Source organism: Echiichthys vipera (genome assembly GCF_963691815.1).
Source record: "Echiichthys vipera genome assembly, chromosome: 11".
Taxonomy (NCBI): Eukaryota; Metazoa; Chordata; class Actinopteri; order Perciformes; family Trachinidae; genus Echiichthys; species Echiichthys vipera.
Window position 1 is genome coordinate 20,620,628 of NC_139836.1, and position 19,081 is coordinate 20,639,708.

Consider the following 19,081-nt stretch of genomic DNA (forward strand, 5'->3'; position numbering starts at 1 on the left):
ATTTGTAATAAAAAGCAATAATGGCACAGTCTCTTCTCACAGCATTGCACAACAGTAGAAAACTTCATTTAGAGTAATTAATTAAAAGGAGCAATTCTAACTTAATGAACATTGAACAAACTTCATTGAGGACTGACTCACCTCTGTATTTGCCTTGTTCGCATGTGGTGCATTAGCCAGAGGGGGATTTTTATAGGTGTTGTAGAGGACCGCCGTCAGGATTATAATCCCCTCTCTGCAGGTGTGACACATTTACTGACTAATGGAACACAAAATACTACTAATGGAGCTGGCTAAGTGCTCATATATGCTGGCACCACCGTGAAGGTTCAAACAGCATGAAATATATATCAGAAACATCATTGTGTTTGTATTGAATGCATCTGTGTAGAGGTAGACAAAAAGACAACATTAAGATGAAATCTGACATTTCTCTCCATCTATAATTTATTGGTTTCAGCTTTTAGGAAACAAACAGTAGATCAAATCCATACAGATTCAAAAGGATCATCATGGAAACAAGATGCCTGTGCATTTATGTTTCATCAGCTGCGAGGCCTTACTGTCACTGCCCTTGTTTCTTGTTCTTTCAGCATGGCAATACATAAAAATAAAGTCAACATTGCAGTTACCATTGGTGATGATTACTGACCACAACAATAATTTATGTACACTAAATAAACAAAATGATCAATGTGTCACAACCCATCTTACGATTCAATGGACATACAAAGTAGAAAGTTCTTCACCCAATCTTAAGACTTCCAAGCTTACTGTTCTACAAAGGAGTAAGCAGATGCATTGCAAAAATATATGCTTTTGATTTTGCAGCAATGTTGGGGTTCCCTTGTTTAAATATGAAACCAAGACGAGAGAAGTCAAAATGCCTGTGCATGCATATTTTATATTTTGGCTGAACATTGGTTCTTGATAGCAATGCTTTTCACTGTTCCAGACAAGGTTCAGCTGCATCTCTTATCAAGTATTTGATTCAAAAACACATCTGCAGCATTTTTATTCTCCATTTCTTACACACTTATTTGCATCAACTAAAATTATGCTATCTATCCTTATAATATTCTGAGAAGTGTTTGTACAAACAATGAATTGATGATCCTAACAGGAGACCAACATTCAAAACCAATGCACTTTTAAAAACGAGTCTATTATATTAAATTAAACATAATCATCTGGCTTATCTGTATTAAAATTGTGTCACTTGGTGACAAGTTTTTCATGATTAGAACAGTCTTTCTAATCGATATGGCACTGCTTTATTCAAACATGCAAGTGTAAAATCTGCTTAGTAATGTGTATAAAAATGGAAGGATGTGATGCTTAGGTGTAAAACATTTGTAAGAATGATACATTTCTATTACATTATTTTTTGCCTGTTCCAATGTGGGCTAATTGCATTTTGCAGCGTCAAGCGCCAGTCCACTAAGTAATATTGCCACAGGCAACACAAGAAAGTTGGTGAAGTTGAATGAAATTACAACAGGCAGCAGCTGTTAAGTTATTCACAGATAGAAGTGAGGTAATCTAACAGAATGAAATGTATCTTGAGTTTTTATATTTTAGTTTGAGCTCAAAGTAGATCACAAATATTATTAAGTCAGACAGGATATCATTTTAGCAAAAGCATTAATCATTTTACCCTACTTATCAAACACACAATTTATTCTCCTCATAGCAATCAAATATCAGTTCAGAGGAAAGCATGAAATACAAGACTAATGTAAACCACTGGCACTGTGGTCAGTAATATAATAAAGCAGAGATAAATGACAATGCATGTACTCTACAACACATGAGTGATTCATTTCAGGTAGTGAGCAATACATACTACAATATATATATATATATCCACATTATTTATATACAGTAGATAGAGCTGGAATTCAGTCTTTGAATATTTCCTTTATTGAGCCTCACAATGTTGCACTTATGCAGCATAAAACTTTTATTTTTATTTTTTTACATATTCAAGAACCCAACCGACCCAATAATAAACCACTATATTTTCTATATTTTACATTGGGATACTTGAAGATCAAGCATTCCTGAAAGAGACAGACTCTCCTGGAGCACACATGTTTTATATATTACAGTATGTTACAATGATGTTTTAGATCTGTAGTCAAGTGCAAAATGTAAAAAGAGCTTGCTTTAGAAAACAACATTCAGGAAAAAAAAATGCATAATTTAATTTTACAGACGTACTGTATACAGAACAGTATCTGACATGTATTATTTAAAGTTGGCGTAGTCTGAGAAAATGTCGACAAAATCCTGAACCACTCTGTAGCAGAAGTCGTATTGCTCCTGGAAGAAAAAAGCCGAAGGAGAAGGGTTACTGTGCATATACTGTACGTGCAGGAAAGGTTACCAACAACACAAACGTGAATAAGCTGACACATTCTACACAGCAGGTTTGATAATATCTTGTTTTCCACCTACCACAGTCTGAACCATGTGTGGTCTCTGCATGCGTAAACTCTTGACTGTCTGAAAAACATCCAGGAGGCCTTCAGCTTTCACCCTCTCCAGAATGTTACTGAGGGCAATGAAGGTACCTGTCCGACCCGCACCAGCGCTGAAACATGAAGGACAAAACTATCAGCAACCACATCACATAATGCACACAGTGGATGGCTTTGGAAAATGGTTAGACTTGTTGCAGAAGAACTACAGGCGATTTAGAAATAAAGCTCAGAAATAGAACAAGAAAATTTAAAATTCTATTTCCTCCTTTTATCGTAACAATGCTGCAATGAAACTCTTGTAATCTTAGCAGCACATCCGTTTTCCATTTGAAGGAGAAAGTTTGCGAGGGGAAGGTGACCTTTGTGTAATAGTCCTAATAATCATCCTCACTTAAAGAGAGGCTAATCCAAACGCTAACACTAATCAGTTTGGAAGCTCAGTGTTTGACTGAGTCAATGTTTACAATGATGGTGGGATGGAGAGAGAAAGACGGAAAGAGACGGGGAGCAAGAGTGAGAGTGATGTGCGATTTGGAAGAGAAGTGTAGAGAGACGTTGGGGATTGCAACGGGTTAGCCCCATTTCCCAGGGGCAGAGAAAAAGCTTTAAAAAGCCCTTCTTAGACAAGTGGTGATGAAGGAATAGAAGAGAGTGATGACACCATTTCCTGTCGTTAGCTCATCTTATCAGATTAATCATAGTGGGAGTCAGAGGAGATTTCACTTTGAGAGGTTTTAATTGACTGTGAATCAGTGGATTGGATCAATCCCACAGGGGTATGCTGCTTTAGAATCACTTCACCTGAAGCTAGGTTCTGATCAAAGCTTTCACAGCTAAGTCTTTATAAGGGATCACATAAGTGGTTTAGGCATAGAACACCAGGTCTACCGAGGCAAAATGTAGAATTTATTGTAACAGACATATGTAGGAAAGAAAAATGTATCCGTAAAAATGAAATTCCTTTCGATATCACCCTGCAAAATTTAGGTGATCAGGGGATAAAAGCACAGTGAAAATAAAATTGAGTTTAATTAAAAGTATAAGCGGACGGAAACATTATACGATATACTATATATAATTTTCATCTGAAAATGCACGTTGTGCTGCGGAATTGTCAAACTGAAGTTCCTCACCTGCAGTGCACAATTATGGGACGGTTTCCCGACTGCTGCTGCTGCCTCTGCACAGCAGCAATGATGTCAATCATCCCTCTTCCCTCGGCTGGTATGCCGATCTCAGGCCACCCGTGGAAGTGAAAGTGTCGGACGTGTTGTGCCTTCTTTTCCTGGTGAGATGGAGAACTTACTCTGTTATTTCCATGCAGCTAAAAATGGTAGATATAATGACACTTCAACTTTAAACTGACAGCTCAAAGAAATCAGGGAGGCAAATATGTCAATTTAAAGTTTCTATTTTACTGCTTTTAAATGTTATATTTAAACATTACGCACTGGTCTGTAGGTGAGCACCATGTCTTTGAGAGTGAAGGTTTCGCACTGTGTATCTCCAGTCAGCTCCACAGTATAATCTCCAAATGTTACACTGCCCTCAGATGGCCAATACTGGTAACACTTTTCCTGGTTGAAAAGGTCAGATGGAAATACAATTAAGCTTCATTTGACTGATTAATGACCAATTTTTGTTTCTGTAATTTCTATGTGCACCACAAAAACAATATAAAACAATTAAAAGCATACTGTACACAGCCTGTCGGGAATAAGCAATAAGTAGAGTAAGAAAATGAAATAAGGGAACAAAAAACATTGTATAAATGTGCAACTCCACTTTTCAGCCTGTACTTTACTGTACCTGCTCCCTCTCTTTGAGTTCGGTGAGCGTAACGATTGAATGACACCTCCACTCCCACACCATCCTCCAGAAGTCCTCCACTGTGTGAGACAGTGGGCCCTGGGTTGCGATAAAATAGTCCTTCTGCCTGTAGCCCTGGAGGGCAGATCACCCAGCAAACAACACTTGAGAGTGCAGCAAACATAATATTTTGCATTGTTTATAACGGAAACAATGAGCTTTATATATACTTCTATGGGAAATCTATACAGGAGGTCGTGAGGCAGTGCTTACATCAATAAAGGAGGCATTGATGTAGTCGGTGAACTCCTGTCCTCTTTTCACTGACAGTATTACTCGGTTGAAATCATCTGCAAAAAGAAAAAAAGGAAAATGAAACTTTCCACAAGTGATTCCTAATAAAATAAAAGTTTGAAGAGACTGATGGAAAAAAAAACAGCTAAGTAAAACTTAAGCTGTTTTATACAGGCCAAACATGCCAGAGCCTATATCAATTTTCACTGTAAAAATTTGTACCAAGGCTCTACTTCCAACTCTAAGTCAAGATACAAGCCCTATTCAAACGCTATTGATCACATAGGCATGAGCTGATTAGATAGATATCTGTGTACGGCATCTATAAAAATCAGCAGCAGTGTGATACTTTGATGTTACTTGGATGTGATGTATTATGAAAGAGTATCGGAGTAGTCCTTACATGGAATGATCTGAAGCACCCGGTTCTTCTTCATGTTGGCAGGAAGGTTCCCAGTTCTCATGTTCTCCTTCATTATGCGGACGTTGGTCAGCTTCTGACAGGAGATAACATGAGGGGATTGACATAATCCAAAACTTTCTTTTTCATCAGTGCAGGGCAACACAATGCTAAACAGCAGTGGAATGTAACTAAGTACATTTAACCAATTACTGCACTGTACTCAAGTAGAATTCCAAAGTACTCGTACTTTACTTGAATATTTCCATTTTCTGCTACCTTATACTTTTACTCCACTACAATTCAGAGGGAAGAAGGGGGGATAGGGAACAATTCAATTTAGTGTGTAGGGAACTGCGAGGGACTCTGCAGCAAATAAATTATTTTGCAGTAAATCCTGTGTGGCAGATAGTGGTGCCTTAAAAAGTTTTAGTTGATTCAAAGCATTGTTATTTATGTTACTACTGCCAGGAGTGGCACCCTGGGCAAGTTTACTATTAAAATATACCCATGCAAGGCGCAGGGTGATGGGGGCGATTCATTACTGACTGATATTCTCAAGCTTCTTTCTTCCTACCCTGAACTCCTCCTCTAGGCCCAGCCTGTCGTGTTGAGCCCTGGTGTTGTGAAGCCTCTGCAGATGCCCCTCCAGAGAGCACACATCTAGCTCTGTGTCTCCATACAGATAGTACTCCAACAGCGCCTGGTAGATGAAGGAGTACTGCATCTGAGGAGGAAGACAGAGAAAGTCAAGGAGACGAAGAGGTAGAGGTAGAAGCTTTAGTTTGCCAAACTATTTCCTTCTATTTTGTGTATAATAGACATGGTTATTTTCCATGGCCTCGCTTGTTTATGCCACTACTAGAGAAGTGAGTTGAGCTGTCATTCAGGTACAACAGGTCGGAGAGGGTCAACCCTTACATCTGTCTGGATGAGCTGACAGCGCTGTTCTCGTATTCTGCTCACAGAGCCAAAGACATCCACCCTCTGTTCCATGTGCATCATGTCGATCATGCTGTCAATGACAATGAATGTCCCAGTCCTCCCCACCCCGGCACTGTGGAAACACAAACAAGAAGAAAGCACAAGGTCTTCTCTGTAAAAAAAAAAATGTAGCTATGAAAGAAAATGTGTCTGATAAGAACTCTATACCACATCGTATCTATATAGTACAAATAGAACCAAAGCAATAGAAGAACATCATGGTTTATTCCTACACAAATGCAGAATAATGGACATGATATATTAAGGGTCCTATATTTTATGTATAAAGAGTGAGAGTTCCATGTTTTGTTTTTTTAATTATAAAGCAGGTCGAAGTGCTATATAAATACTCTGAAAGTATCAATCCAAAGAGAAATGCACACATGATATTCAGAACCGCATTTAAACGAGCCGTCCACACAGTTTCCACACAGTTGCGCTGTCACCGCTATACTATACTGTTTATAGGTAGAAAGTCATTCCCTGGCTACAATGATGCTGCAGAGATGCGAAAAGTGCAGATGCGGAAATGGTGGAATTGCTGACCAATCAGAGCAAACTTGGCTTTTTCAGGAGTGGGGCTAAAAAAGACATAGATTGTAATTGTGGACAGCCACAAGCATGTGTAAAAGTGCTTCACCTCTGAAGCCCAAACACACTCCTAATAGATTTAAAGGGGTCATTTAAGTGAATGGCACCACTGGGAGCACAGAGCCAGGATTCCACAGCGGGGTGTTGAAGCCTCCTCAGTGGGCCCCATTCAAGAACAACACTCCCTCTCCCTGAGCACCTGTTGCCGCATTTGCTACAATCGGCTGCTGATTTCTTAGGTGAGGCTTGACACTGACTGGCCTGACAAACATATGCACATACCATATTTATTGATGCTTCACTGTAGTTTTTATGCATTTTACCTACGATAAAAAGTTCTCCTTTAACCTCTTATTCCACAAATAAAACAGGGAATATTATGACATGTAGTGTTCAAAGTATTGAAAAAAGCATTTCATATTTTGCTCATAGATTTATGGCCAAATAGGAAATTCATCATTGTAGAAGTGTTCAGTTCTGACTCATATATTTCTTCCCGCTTCCTTAGTACTACATATTTTACCTGCAGTGCACAACAATTGGTCCAGCATATGATGGATTGACAGTCTTGACCTTCTTGAGGAATTTCAGCATGCCGATGGGTGAGAATGGCACCCCGAAGTCTGGCCAGCTGGTGAAGTGGAGCTGAGTGACGAGGCGTGGAGCTCGAGGGCCATCGCTGCCCTGCTGGGAAGCACAGACACAAAGTTAATACCTGTGTGTGTATAATGTGCAACTAAATACTGCTACCTACTGGAAAGTAGCCTCTAATTAACCGAAAAATTTGTCAATTTGTCATTTTGCTACTTGTGACAGAATATAATTATTCAACATGTGTACTGGTTTGTCTCTGCCTCGCTCTCGTGTCTCATGAATGCTCTCTCATGAGAACGCAATTTCATTCTCTTGAACACTTGGCTGCTCTGTGTTCAGAGAGCTGAATGTAAAAGCACTGTCAGCGTGTACTGCAGTGCTACAGCACAGTTTTCACAGAGTCAGAGAGAATATCTGCACTTCTCTAGCTTCAAATGGAAAGGGAACAAAGTGAATTTTGCAATCTGAAAGGCTTAAAGGTACACTGAGATGGCACCGAACTCGGCACTCAAAAACACAGAAAGAAATACAGATACTGTACATGTATGAACCTCTAAAGATAAAATGAGATTTGTACAGTGCTAACTGTATTTTAAATACATCTACATATTAATAATTCCTTGCTGTGTCTATTACGTATCCTTTAATATTCTTTAACGTCTTTCCATACTGGTTTTCATTTATTTATTATATATTTCACCTATTATAGTTTACTAAAATATCTCCATGGGGGATTTTTTGCACCATCTCAATGCAGCTTTGTCTCATGTTTAATTTTTAATAAGAATCGAGCTATTACGGGTATAGATTGTTATAGCAATTAAGAAGATTATTAAGAACAATATTGAAAAAATAGACTATTATTTTCAGAGCGTGTGTGTGTGTGTGTGTGTGTGTGTCTAAATTAAAAGCATCATTTATCTTAATCTTAGGTCATTTCCTTATTCCTGCTGTACAGTATAATTACATTGTTGCTGGTGTGCTGTGAGGTAGGTCAGCTGTGTGTGTGATTCAATGCTGATAATGAGCTTTAAAAAGGCATCCCTTATTAATATCATTAACAACCTGATATGTAGAGCCACACATTTTACTTACATATTGAACACAAAATTTTCTTATGGTGTAGTCCACCAGTACAGTGAAGTCCTCCATCGCCACCCTGATGTTCCCGTACATCCAGCAGCCTTTTTCGGGCCAGTACTGACAACATTTGTCCTGTTAACAGAATCACAACAATAAAGAGGTTACTCTGCTTGAACTAGAAGACAAAGTAATATCTACTCAGAACATACAATGGTATTATCAAATGGTTGTAGAGCAGCATATGTTGTCTATGTATATGTACCTATAGAAACATGTATTTGACACGTGTGTTTCACAATCCAGTCCGAAGGCAATCATAGGGACTTTGTGTGCCAGTCAATAAGATCTTCACGGTGACGTTTTAACTCATTAACTTGATTCTCAGACTAATTATCATGAAGCCTCTTAGGATCTTATCAACAATTATTCCATCATTGATCCCCAATGCCTCTATTCAGCTTTATCAAACCTGCAGTTGAGCTCTCAATTGATCATCCCTTTGAGGCTAAATTTAATGTGATGCTAAGTAATCTTCTGGATGACACTTATATAGTATAGATTCTCAGTTGGGGAAGAGGTCAAATAAATTATGGCCATGACTTTGGGTCATGAGAATACAAAGGGTGAAACCACTAATGGTGCATTGGAGGCATAGTGAATAGTGAATAGGTTCATTGTACAACATGCCTTACTTAAGAATGCAGTGAAAAGGGAGAATTCTCCTTGACAAACCTCTTTCCGTTCTTTTAAATTTGTCAGCATTACTATAGTTGATGTTTTCTGTTCCCAAATCATCCGCCAGAAGTCAGCCACTGTCTCAAGCTTTGGGCCTGAAGCAGAATCAAGAGTATTTAAATAAAGTGCAAATGGTCATATACTCAACTCAACTTGCATGCAAAGTTAGTTTAGATACTGAAGCCAAGCTAAGATACACATTTACCTTGAGCTGCAATGAATTTGTTCTTCTCTTTGAAACCCTGTTTGAAAAAAAAAAAACTGTATTAATGATCACTTGACAAGAGCCCAGGTAAAATGTTTTTGTAACTGGAGTCTTGTGGCTCTGATGAGAGCATAGATAAAAGCTTATGTTACCACCTTGTACAATTTTTCTGGCTAAAATACGTTTAGCTGTTTCCTCCATCCACAGCAGTACATTGCTAAGCTTCCAACTATTCATTTAATCGCAACTAAGACTCACATCTATGTAAGATGCATTTATGTAGTCTGAGCATGGATGTCCATCAAGATGACTTAACAGCACTCTTGAATGATCATCTGTGGAGGGGAGAAGAAGAAAAATAAAGTTGGATCTTATTTCCCATTCAGCCCACATCACCCAGACTTATAGATCAATAAAACTATAAGTCTAAAGGTTACATTAATATTGTCTGCTGCAGAATATAGATCCTCACTCACATGGTAAAATGTTTGGGTATCTGTTTTTCTCTCTGTTGTGCTCTCTGCTCGCTTCCTCAAAGGACCCGTGGTGGTAGTAACAAGGCAGTGACTATAAAGAAAGAATCCCCAATCCTCATGAGGTAAAAATAAAGCCATGGGTACACAACCTTCTAATATAACATTTCATTACTATTTTCTGTACTTGTTCTATGCATGCAGAACAAAGACCTTAGTCAGATACAGACTGCTGTATGTATCCGCTTACATTGAACTCCTCTCTGAAGAGCTTGCCATCGTCTGCAGAGCGTATCCTGTATTCCTCCTCCAGCGAGTCCAGGGGGATGGGGAAGTACCTCTTGGATGGCGAGGGAGACCTGGGGAGGAGGACCACTGTCTGCTCTCCTGTGTTTAAAAAAATATATGGCGGTCAGCCTTCTAATGGTTCCCAACAGAGAACATTGCAAGCTCTCATAGCACCTGCAAAAACAAGCCTGATGGCCATTAAGATTTCCTGCTTTTGTGGGTACATGACAAGAATGATTTCTTGAGTCATAAACACGGTGCTGCCGCTGCTGCACATAACTGTCTTAACTCAGAATTTGGCCTTTCCGTTAATTTACTTGAAGTGGAAGTTTATATGGCTCCCTACATGCTAGGAAAGCGGAGAGCCTTCCAAAAGCTTTCCAACTACCTTGGACTTCACATTGTCAAACTTTCCTAGTCTATAAAGAATGTAAACCTACACTTAAAATAAAAAAGAAATAAAAAGTAAAAGGTTGTATTATATTTTGATGCACTGGTGGTTATATTGAGTACAGAACAGTACCGTACCTTGTTCCTCCAAGAAGCCATTTGGAATCTTTTTATCCACCGAGGTAACAAGAGCTTTTCTGTGGTTTTTGAACCTACATTAGAGAGAGAGGCAAAGAAAGCAAAACCATTAAAGAAGATAAAGGGCAAATATCTGTATTAAGAAAGCAAAACTAGGCTAAACCTGATCTCTAGAACAGAGCTGCCTTACAACATAAGGTTAGCAAACAACAAATACCGAAACCAATATCAACCATCTGAGAGAGGCAAAGCTGTTCTTCCTCATGGCGATGTCAGGAAAAGGAGTTCTGAGCTGGCTGGTCATTGAATGAGTGCCTGTGACTTGGCCTGACCTTGCCATTTTTGTTTGCTGTCTTACTTGAGGTGCAGCTGTTTACCCATAGGCTATTGCTCACTGTCTGTACCTTAACTACCCCCACCCCGATGCCTGGGTGCCCTGACCTGGCACACTAACTAATGCTTACACACATGCTGAAAGAAAAAGAGAGAGAGCAAAAAGAGAAAGCAGAGATTGATTCAAAGACAGAGTAAGTGAAATTGTGTGTGCTGTGCAAATGCATTCACCTCAGACAGTAGATTGTTAGCAGGACAACGATGATAAGAAGCAGGGATATGACCAGTGTTGAGGGTAACACATGTGCACCCTGATGGGTGGGGTTTTCTGGATAGAATACACAGTGATCATAATAGTTTAAACTTCATAACAGATTCAAAAACAGTCATATAGAAAGGAATAGTTCGATGTATACAAATTTGTTTTCTTGCCATATGTTCATTGAATGTTTTGGGAGATGTCGAGTTCCTGATGATACATGTTTCCAATCTTTGTGCTATGCTAAGTGGCTGCTGAATGTAGCTCTGGCAATCTTTTCATCTAACTCTTTGCAAGAAAGCAAATATGCACATTTTCCAAAATGTCAACTTTTCCTCTTAAGCAGGACTATGTAACTGGTGTTGAACCATGACCACCGAAGTGGTCATTATCCATAGTGACAGGTTCAAATGTAGAGTATCAGCAACACAAGTCGAGAAGAGTCATAAAGTAAAACTGACTTAATAACATCAGTTTGTGAACATTAGCTACTGTGCCACACTATAGTCATACCCATAGACTGTATAGAATATGAACGTAGTCTCTGTTATTTCTGCTGAAAAGTTGGGCATTTTAACTCTGGGGTCCATGGGGATTGATAATAATTGATAACCCTTGATAAAATGTTATCTTTCAAAAGTTACATAGTCATATGTTGTATAATTGCTCTTTAGTAATTTCAACAGTTACCTGCAGTTTGGTTCTCATGAGATGAATTATTCACAGCAATAGAGATCCCAATCAGAAACAACACCATTGTCACTGGGGATAAAAAACAAAACAAAAACACAAGTCACTTTAAACAGAAAAACAACTTGAACCATGTTATTCCTCACAAAGTCCACTAGACGGCGCCAAATCAATATGAAATGCATCTGCAGCCTGGTGAAGCATGCAGAGGGCAGAAAGGAGAGCTCAGCTTTGATGAGGCTTGAGAGTGATGTCTGTCTCTCTCCTGAGCAGTTAAAGTCCTTGTGGGAAATCTGCTTTCAGTCTTGTCCTTCCAGGCTGACTTGAAAGATCAACAGCATATCACATATCCTAACATTCAGACATCAAACCAGAAAGGAGGCTTGAACCCTCAGGTGACAGTAACCATATCCCTGGTGGACCCTGTGGATTTGCCACTTGAATTGAGCTCAACATAGTATTTGTTAGAAGCCATCTCATTTTACTGTGTCGTCTTTGTTGTACAGCACTGTGCAGCCTGGCAAAGCATCCTGCAGGTAACAATAAGACATGCACACTGTTCCTCAATGTAGTAGCTGATTTTAAATGCAGTGGGCATACTGTAAGTGTGATTCTTCCCCCCAGAGGAATAGTGATGATAGTTTGATAAACAGGCTAAAACAGAATGTAAAAAAGTGTCATTATGTACATTGTTATACAGTAATATATCCCTTTGCAGTGAACCATCATTGTCACTTTTTCCTTTTACTTTATTGCTGGGAGCTATTAGTGATTTATTTGGGGCAGAGCTGTTTGAGGTTTTCTTTTCCAAAAGGAAAATGATATGTCAAGTTCCTCACAACTACACCAGGATGAGATCGATTCTGACACATTATCCTTGTGTCTTGTTATCTCCTAAATGTAGCAGCCAATTTCTCCAAACTCTAGTCCGTGTTCCTCTGTTCTCCCCCCACCCCATCCACCAAATGAGAGGGTAAGAAATCAAAGAATAAATTGGGCGAACAGGGCGAATCTGCCTAAATGGCTTTGATGGAATAAATGAGAGAAGCAAAACTGAGCGTCCCAATTTATCCTCTGTTCCAAGTCCCCTTCTCGTTATAGAGGCCACAAGACTGGATGGAATAATTCATTGTGTCAATTTAGATTTTTTTTTTTAGAAATGGGTCATCTAGGGGCCTAATTTGTGATGTTTGAGAGAATTTCTTGCACATAACCCTAGGGGGGCTTCATATAACTATATCTGCCGATTTTTTTCATAAAACTGAGCCACATACTAACACTCTTACAATGTGCTCAAAACAAAATGTATGTTGAAACTTATAAAGTATTATTGGTCAACAAATTAGGGGGTCTGCGTTATGCAAATTATACAGTCTCTCTCTCTGCAGTAATACACAGTACAACACCCGGGATGCTACAATGCATGCACACTTCCATTTGCATTTGTGTAATCAGTGTGGCATCAGCAGAGCAAAACTCCTTTTATTTAATGTATAATAATCATTGGACAAAAACAAATAAAAATTCCCCATACACCCATTTAATAAAACAGAATCATAACTGTGCGCAACACACACACAAACACACACGCACACACACACACACACATGCACACGCACACACACAAATACACAGCCTTTTCTCACTTCGCATGTATGCATGCCTGCACATACGTCCCACAGCCAAAGGCAATGTGTTGCATATGTGCCACACTCTGTTGGAGGAGCCAATTCTCTCCTCAGTGTTAACAAGATGACAGTGTCAGCACCTGTTCCCTACTCTACCCCACTGGGCAAGTCACATTCACTCACACACACCCATTCTACAGCTCTATGCTGCAAGGCATGCTGTGCGTATGGGTCACTGCGCGGGTCACTACATATCTGTCATCTCCTGGCAGCTACAGTATAGCAGTGTATTGCCAGAAAATGAAAGAACAGAATATAAAAACCTGTCAAAAGTCATTTCACTAAGTGTCTCGATTAAATGAAAAGCTGAGAACTCAGATCTTGATTTTTTCTGTAAAAAGTAAAATACAATAGAACTGAGTTATATGTGATTATACAGTATATACTAGAGTGAGGCCGTCTGACCAATAGAGGAAATTGAAAACCCAACTTTAGAGTACTGCTAGGCAGAAGATGCATGTGAAGGAGCTGTACTGTAACCATTATCAGTGCAGTCATTTATTAGTTTATTCATGGAATGCGCTTATTGTAAGCCACTTTATACAAATTAGTTGGCCAAATCAGTGTAATGTAATTTAAAAGTGATGAATTGCACATTATACTTCCTTTTCAGACCAAAGGAAAGAAGTGTGTTGCTGACAAAATCATTTAGTTAAGTCATGGTACAAAGCCACGGTGGACAGAACATGACTTGAACTATTGTCTCTTATTAAAATGTGATTTCTATGATAATTTAGGTAACATTTATTTTTCTATTTTTTTAATATGCATTTATCTTAATGAAACTTGCCATGACTCATTGTGAGACATTATTCATTATGGCTCATTATTCATTATGGCTCATGCCACTTACCATACACTATTTATATATCTTAATTAGCATATGACATCATCTGACCCTCATATGGAAGAGGATTTGCTGGAGAGACCCATTTTAAACAAGGAAAAAAAAAATACTTTGGTATAATTAGCTTTGCCATCCCCACCAGCTATTTCATCATTCATTCCAGATCCCTGCTTTTGTGTCTGTTTAATGAAATACTAACAACAAGGTGACACCTCTAACCTCCTGCACCTGCTTGACTTGAATTAAATTATAATGCATCACATGAGTTAGGAGTGCAGAAGCAAGTACTCCCATCCATGCATGATGCAATGCTAACATTCAGAATGCATCACATGCCGGTTGAACCTTGAGGGTAATGTTAATATTTTGAGCATGAATTCAACATCGATCTGCTTTTGTGCTTTTGTGAACAGAGACGATCTGAAGCTTAGCATTGACTGTGCTTTAAATTAAACAGCTAAAGAGACTTAAAAAACCCTCAAAACAAAACCCTGATTAAATTATTATTAAATTATTATGTGATTATACTGTACATCTCTCAAATTCCAAGACTCAGCATCTCCCTCACCTTGGCTCTGACATGAAAACGAGACTCAGAGAATAGATATCAGAAATAGAAATGCCAACCAAAAAAACAGGATTTTTTTGTTTTTGCCTGACCTGCAGCCTGTTCACTCATGTTTGTCATCGTTTCAAACCAAACTGTTCAGTGGAAGGTGATGTATTATCCATTTTTTTTGTTATGGTTGTTTCTAAAATGACTATACTCACAGATTTAAGAAGACAGATTTTCCTTTCCAAAAAGAAGAAGACAGATTTTCTTTTACAAAAAAAACCCCTGAGAAAATGCATTTCTGCAAACATGTATGCAATATTTCAAACATAATCATATAACTGGCCTCCTGACATCCTGGCCTTAGTTAAACATCTCATAAATAATGAATTATATACACACTTGACTGAGAACAATACATATGTAATGAGCAGCAGTATAGTGCAAGCTCAAATGCAAATGCATACCTTATAAAATAACATGAATAATGATGAAGTTGTTGAAGTAGCTTTAAATCAATTTTAGAGCTGTTAAATATCTTATTAGCTGCTGATAGAGCAAGAGATCCACTGGTAGTGACAACAACTTCAAGGTGATCTGTGTCATATTCTATCTCTGTTGACCTGTTTGACTGTATCATTTATGCGGATTTTTGGACCACCCAATGGATCTATTTTATGTCCTGTTGCTACACTTTAACCCTCTCGTTGGAGGCTGCTCACAATCATTGGGAGGTCATTGCTTTTTTTTTTTTTAACCCTGATGTATTTACATTTAACTCATAAATGTAATAAATGAAGCAGCACCTGCTACTGTAGCTGGATTGCAGCTAAATTGTCATATTAAAAAATCTAACAGGCTATGGCACACTTTTAGATTAAATGTATAAAGTTTGTTGTGCATCTTGATACTGAAATTGTATAACTCGTGGGCTTAAATCTTGCTCCTTTTTTTGCCACTGTGTTTCCTGTTCTTTATACAGTAAAGTGGTTTGGTACGACAAAATATATTGCAACCATGTATTTGTGGGCAATCTTTTTCAGTTTCACAGCCAGGAATCTCAATGAGTAGCTTGCTCAGCAATCCTTCTTTACAGCTTGTTGCTAAAAGCATTTAGATGAAACATGGAAAATGCAATGTTTACACACTTACTGGGGTGCTGCAATGTGCTGCCAATGGGAACCAGCTGGCAATTATTATGATCATTTTTAAAGGCACTGTTAAAATCTGTATATTAGAGAAAAAGTGAGAACACTGCCAATCATGCATGTTTTACATTAGTACTTGGCACCATTAAATGGCACCGGTACTAAATCAGTCTTTTCCTTTTGTGCTATACCGTACATGCACTGCCTGTGTTCTGTTATTTCATTTAAAAATATAACCTTGAATCTACAGTTATGAGTTAATGAAGGGTCTATATAAAAGCACACATAGCCATAAACAAAGACAACAGATCATTTCTATGTCATCAAATCTATATTAAGGAATACAGTTTGTCATGAATGTGAGAAAAATAATCTTCTGTGCACTTCCACATGATGCTCAGCACAAGTGGAATCAACCAAATCTAGAGGCCATTCTGTATGCAAAAAACTGTGTACCCAAGAGTGTCCAAAGCCGCACTGAGGCTAACATGCTCACACATGTTGGCTCACAATGACAATGTTTACATGGTGAGGGGTATGCTGGCTAAAAGAGGCAGTCAATGGCAGGCTTTATCCCAGCAGTAAGACTACATGTTGATTAATTGGTATTCACCACAGTACTGTGGCTACTATTATATGATGCATGGTATGTCAAGAAAAGGAGCATCAGTGACCCGACCCTGCTAAAAGCTAACAGCAATTGAAATTTTCATTGATTTGAAAAATGCATGAGTTTTAAATTATTCAACATGTTCCATCAGTGACACTGTGTAGGGGACATTCATATCTATTTGCAAGGTATGGTATAATGCTTACTGAACTAGGCATTCAGGAACAATAGGAGTAATAATACCAAGTTTGCATTTTCCCACACATTTATAGACATAAAGATCACTTGAAAGTATGGATAGCCCCTGTACTGCAGGACTGTAGTTTGTATTATAATAAAGCTAAAGAATGTTCTGTACACAGGGGTATCTCAAACAATAAGATACATCAAATAGCTGTACCCAGTCATGTCTTAGTTACTTCACAAATCAATACAGCCTCAAAGATCCACATTCTGTGCTTGGCAAAGAATAGATGACATGTATTGTGCAAAAAAAAGGTTTCCAGGGAAAGGGGGGAACAAAGGCAGAGCTAAAAAAAAAGAGAAAGAATACCAGAAACAGCCACCACTTCCATTGTCAAGTGCCAAGAAAAAGGATGGGATGAGAGCACACATACATGTTAGTAAAGTGTGGCAACAGAGGGAAGGAAAGATGAAAGAGGAGATGAGACGAGAAGTGAGGGGAGAGGAGTTGGTGCTGGAGGAGATAAATGTCTGGATTCTGGGTTCAGAGATAACAGCAACAATGGTAGATGTCCTTAGCACACGGAGGCAGTAAACAGGATGAAGCTGTGCAGTTTGGTAAGTTGCTGCTATATCTTCAAATGCAGTTCATAGTATTTCATGTGACGGAGGCTTTGCAACATGGATGCCATTTAAGATACACATCACAAAAACATTAACTGCAACAGTCCTGTCAAAAAGACATCCTCATCTTCTCAATGTGCTTAAGATACCGATCACTGTCTACTACATAGTTGAAGGTCAAAAGAATCCCTCTAGAAAGGAGACACTGTAATTACTTGGTTATTTCCCATTAATGGATTGGATTTCAAATGATTCCAAGAAACAGATTTGAACTGGTCTGTAGTCAGATGAATTAATAAAAGACTTACACTTCCAAGCCAAGCAGCGTGATCCAGTATCAGTTGACCTGTCAGTCCATAGCAGCCATGTGATCCCACTTCTTTTCTTGGTTGGACTTATTGAGGTTTTCTACCCTCAGTCCTTCTCCTACTCACATCCTCTCTGAGATATTGATAATAGTACTGGATGAAGAGATGACTGAGGTCAGTGGAGGGGCCTGAGGTCGTTGTGAGAGCTTTAGATTGGGATCAAGGCACAAGGGATCATGGGAACCTGGGAAATTAAGCAAAAAACAAGTTATCTTAAACAAAGCTTAACAAGCTTCATATTACATGTTAAGCAGTAACAGAGTCAAGTTTTCTGTGACTCACTGATTTAGACTGACTCATAGAAATAAGGAATACAATACAAAAAAGGGGGGTTTGTATGTGTGCAGTGTGTCTGAGAGAACTACTATGAACTGCATTTAATCAACTGGATGAGCAAACATTTGTACTGTACATGCCCAGTGTGCCCACTGTTCACTGCAACAACCTCTGTTGCAACTATCAGAGCCCACTGTTGCAAAACAAAAACATTAACAAGCTATTTATCTCCAACCATGCAAAACTAATTCTTCCCAAATTAATCTTCGCACACAGAGTTTGTGGTACACATGAGGAGTGTGCACACATTCACCACTTGTTTCAGACAATATAATTGTAAGAATCACATTTGACTCTTGATAATAGCAAACAGGAAAACTGTGCTCATAAACAATGTAACTCAATTAAAGATACCACTACACATAGCTACAAATCTGTCTGTGAATGTGACTGTACAACAAAACCATTGCATCAAGTTATTTGAAACTAATTACTCACTATTTACACAAAGAATTGACTGTGATGTTATATTATCATCTTGCTAAAATTTTGAGAAAGAAAGCATGGCCCTCTTGCCCCTCACTCCTACTCTCCCAGAGTCCCACTGCCCACAGGTGTGAAACACAAAGCCATATTGTTAACACTTGGCCGCTGTGACGCAGCTGAGCAGAGAAGAGGTGAATTAGTCACTAGACCCAGCCGGATGGGCCCACTCAGTCTGAGGAAAATGAATGAACAAGGTATGGAAAACACCTCTTTTCTCCCTGCACTGTAGGAGCTGTGCTCAACTTTTCCAAAAGTTTCAAAGTCATTTGGCATTTGAACATAATATGTTTGCCATTAAAAGCACAGGGAACTGTGAACCTGGTCAAAAGATACTTCATAAATCAAGGCTTGAAATATGTGCTCTTGTACCTCCATAAAGTTGGAAGACTTGTGAGAAACAGGTTTCCGTTTTAATCCATTGTTGAAACAAAAGCAAGGTTGCAAGATCATATGGCACAAACACCGAAATGGTCCATTGGCCAGACA

At 38.7% G+C, this 19,081-nt stretch overlaps 1 protein-coding gene across 1 annotated transcript; it reads right to left on the reverse strand.

Annotated features, from left to right (window-relative positions):
• Positions 1–2,206: 2,206 nt before the first annotated feature.
• On the reverse strand, positions 2,207–17,795 carry LOC310953830 (receptor-type tyrosine-protein phosphatase epsilon-like). Its single transcript, XM_083923056.1, has 20 exons — positions 17,714–17,795; positions 11,753–11,824; positions 11,035–11,131; positions 10,471–10,544; positions 9,905–10,041; positions 9,658–9,748; positions 9,440–9,516; positions 9,182–9,218; positions 8,974–9,071; positions 8,254–8,373; positions 7,088–7,251; positions 5,911–6,046; positions 5,567–5,716; positions 4,993–5,086; positions 4,569–4,645; positions 4,296–4,430; positions 3,938–4,063; positions 3,620–3,771; positions 2,461–2,596; positions 2,207–2,325 (listed from the first exon to the last, which is right to left on the reverse strand). Exons 2-20 carry the CDS (start codon positions 11,817–11,819, stop codon positions 2,251–2,253), a joined length of 2,043 nt encoding a protein of 680 aa, XP_083779182.1. The 5' UTR covers positions 11,820–11,824; positions 17,714–17,795; the 3' UTR covers positions 2,207–2,250.
• Between the last annotated feature and the right edge of the window lie 1,286 nt (positions 17,796–19,081).

Bases quoted from the DNA above. Each gene is read 5' to 3' on its own strand.
- LOC310953830 (XM_083923056.1), bottom strand. From the start codon at position 11,819: ATGGTGTTGTTTCTGATTGGGATCTCTATTGCTGTGAATAATTCATCT. The intron at 4,064-4,295 runs GTACAGTAAAGT...CTTTTCAACCAG, and splicing joins AACTCAAAGAGAGGGAGCAG to GAAAAGTGTTACCAGTATTG. The intron at 3,772-3,937 runs GTGCGTAATGTT...CCATCTCACCAG, and splicing joins TGGTGCTCACCTACAGACCA to GAAAAGAAGGCACAACACGT.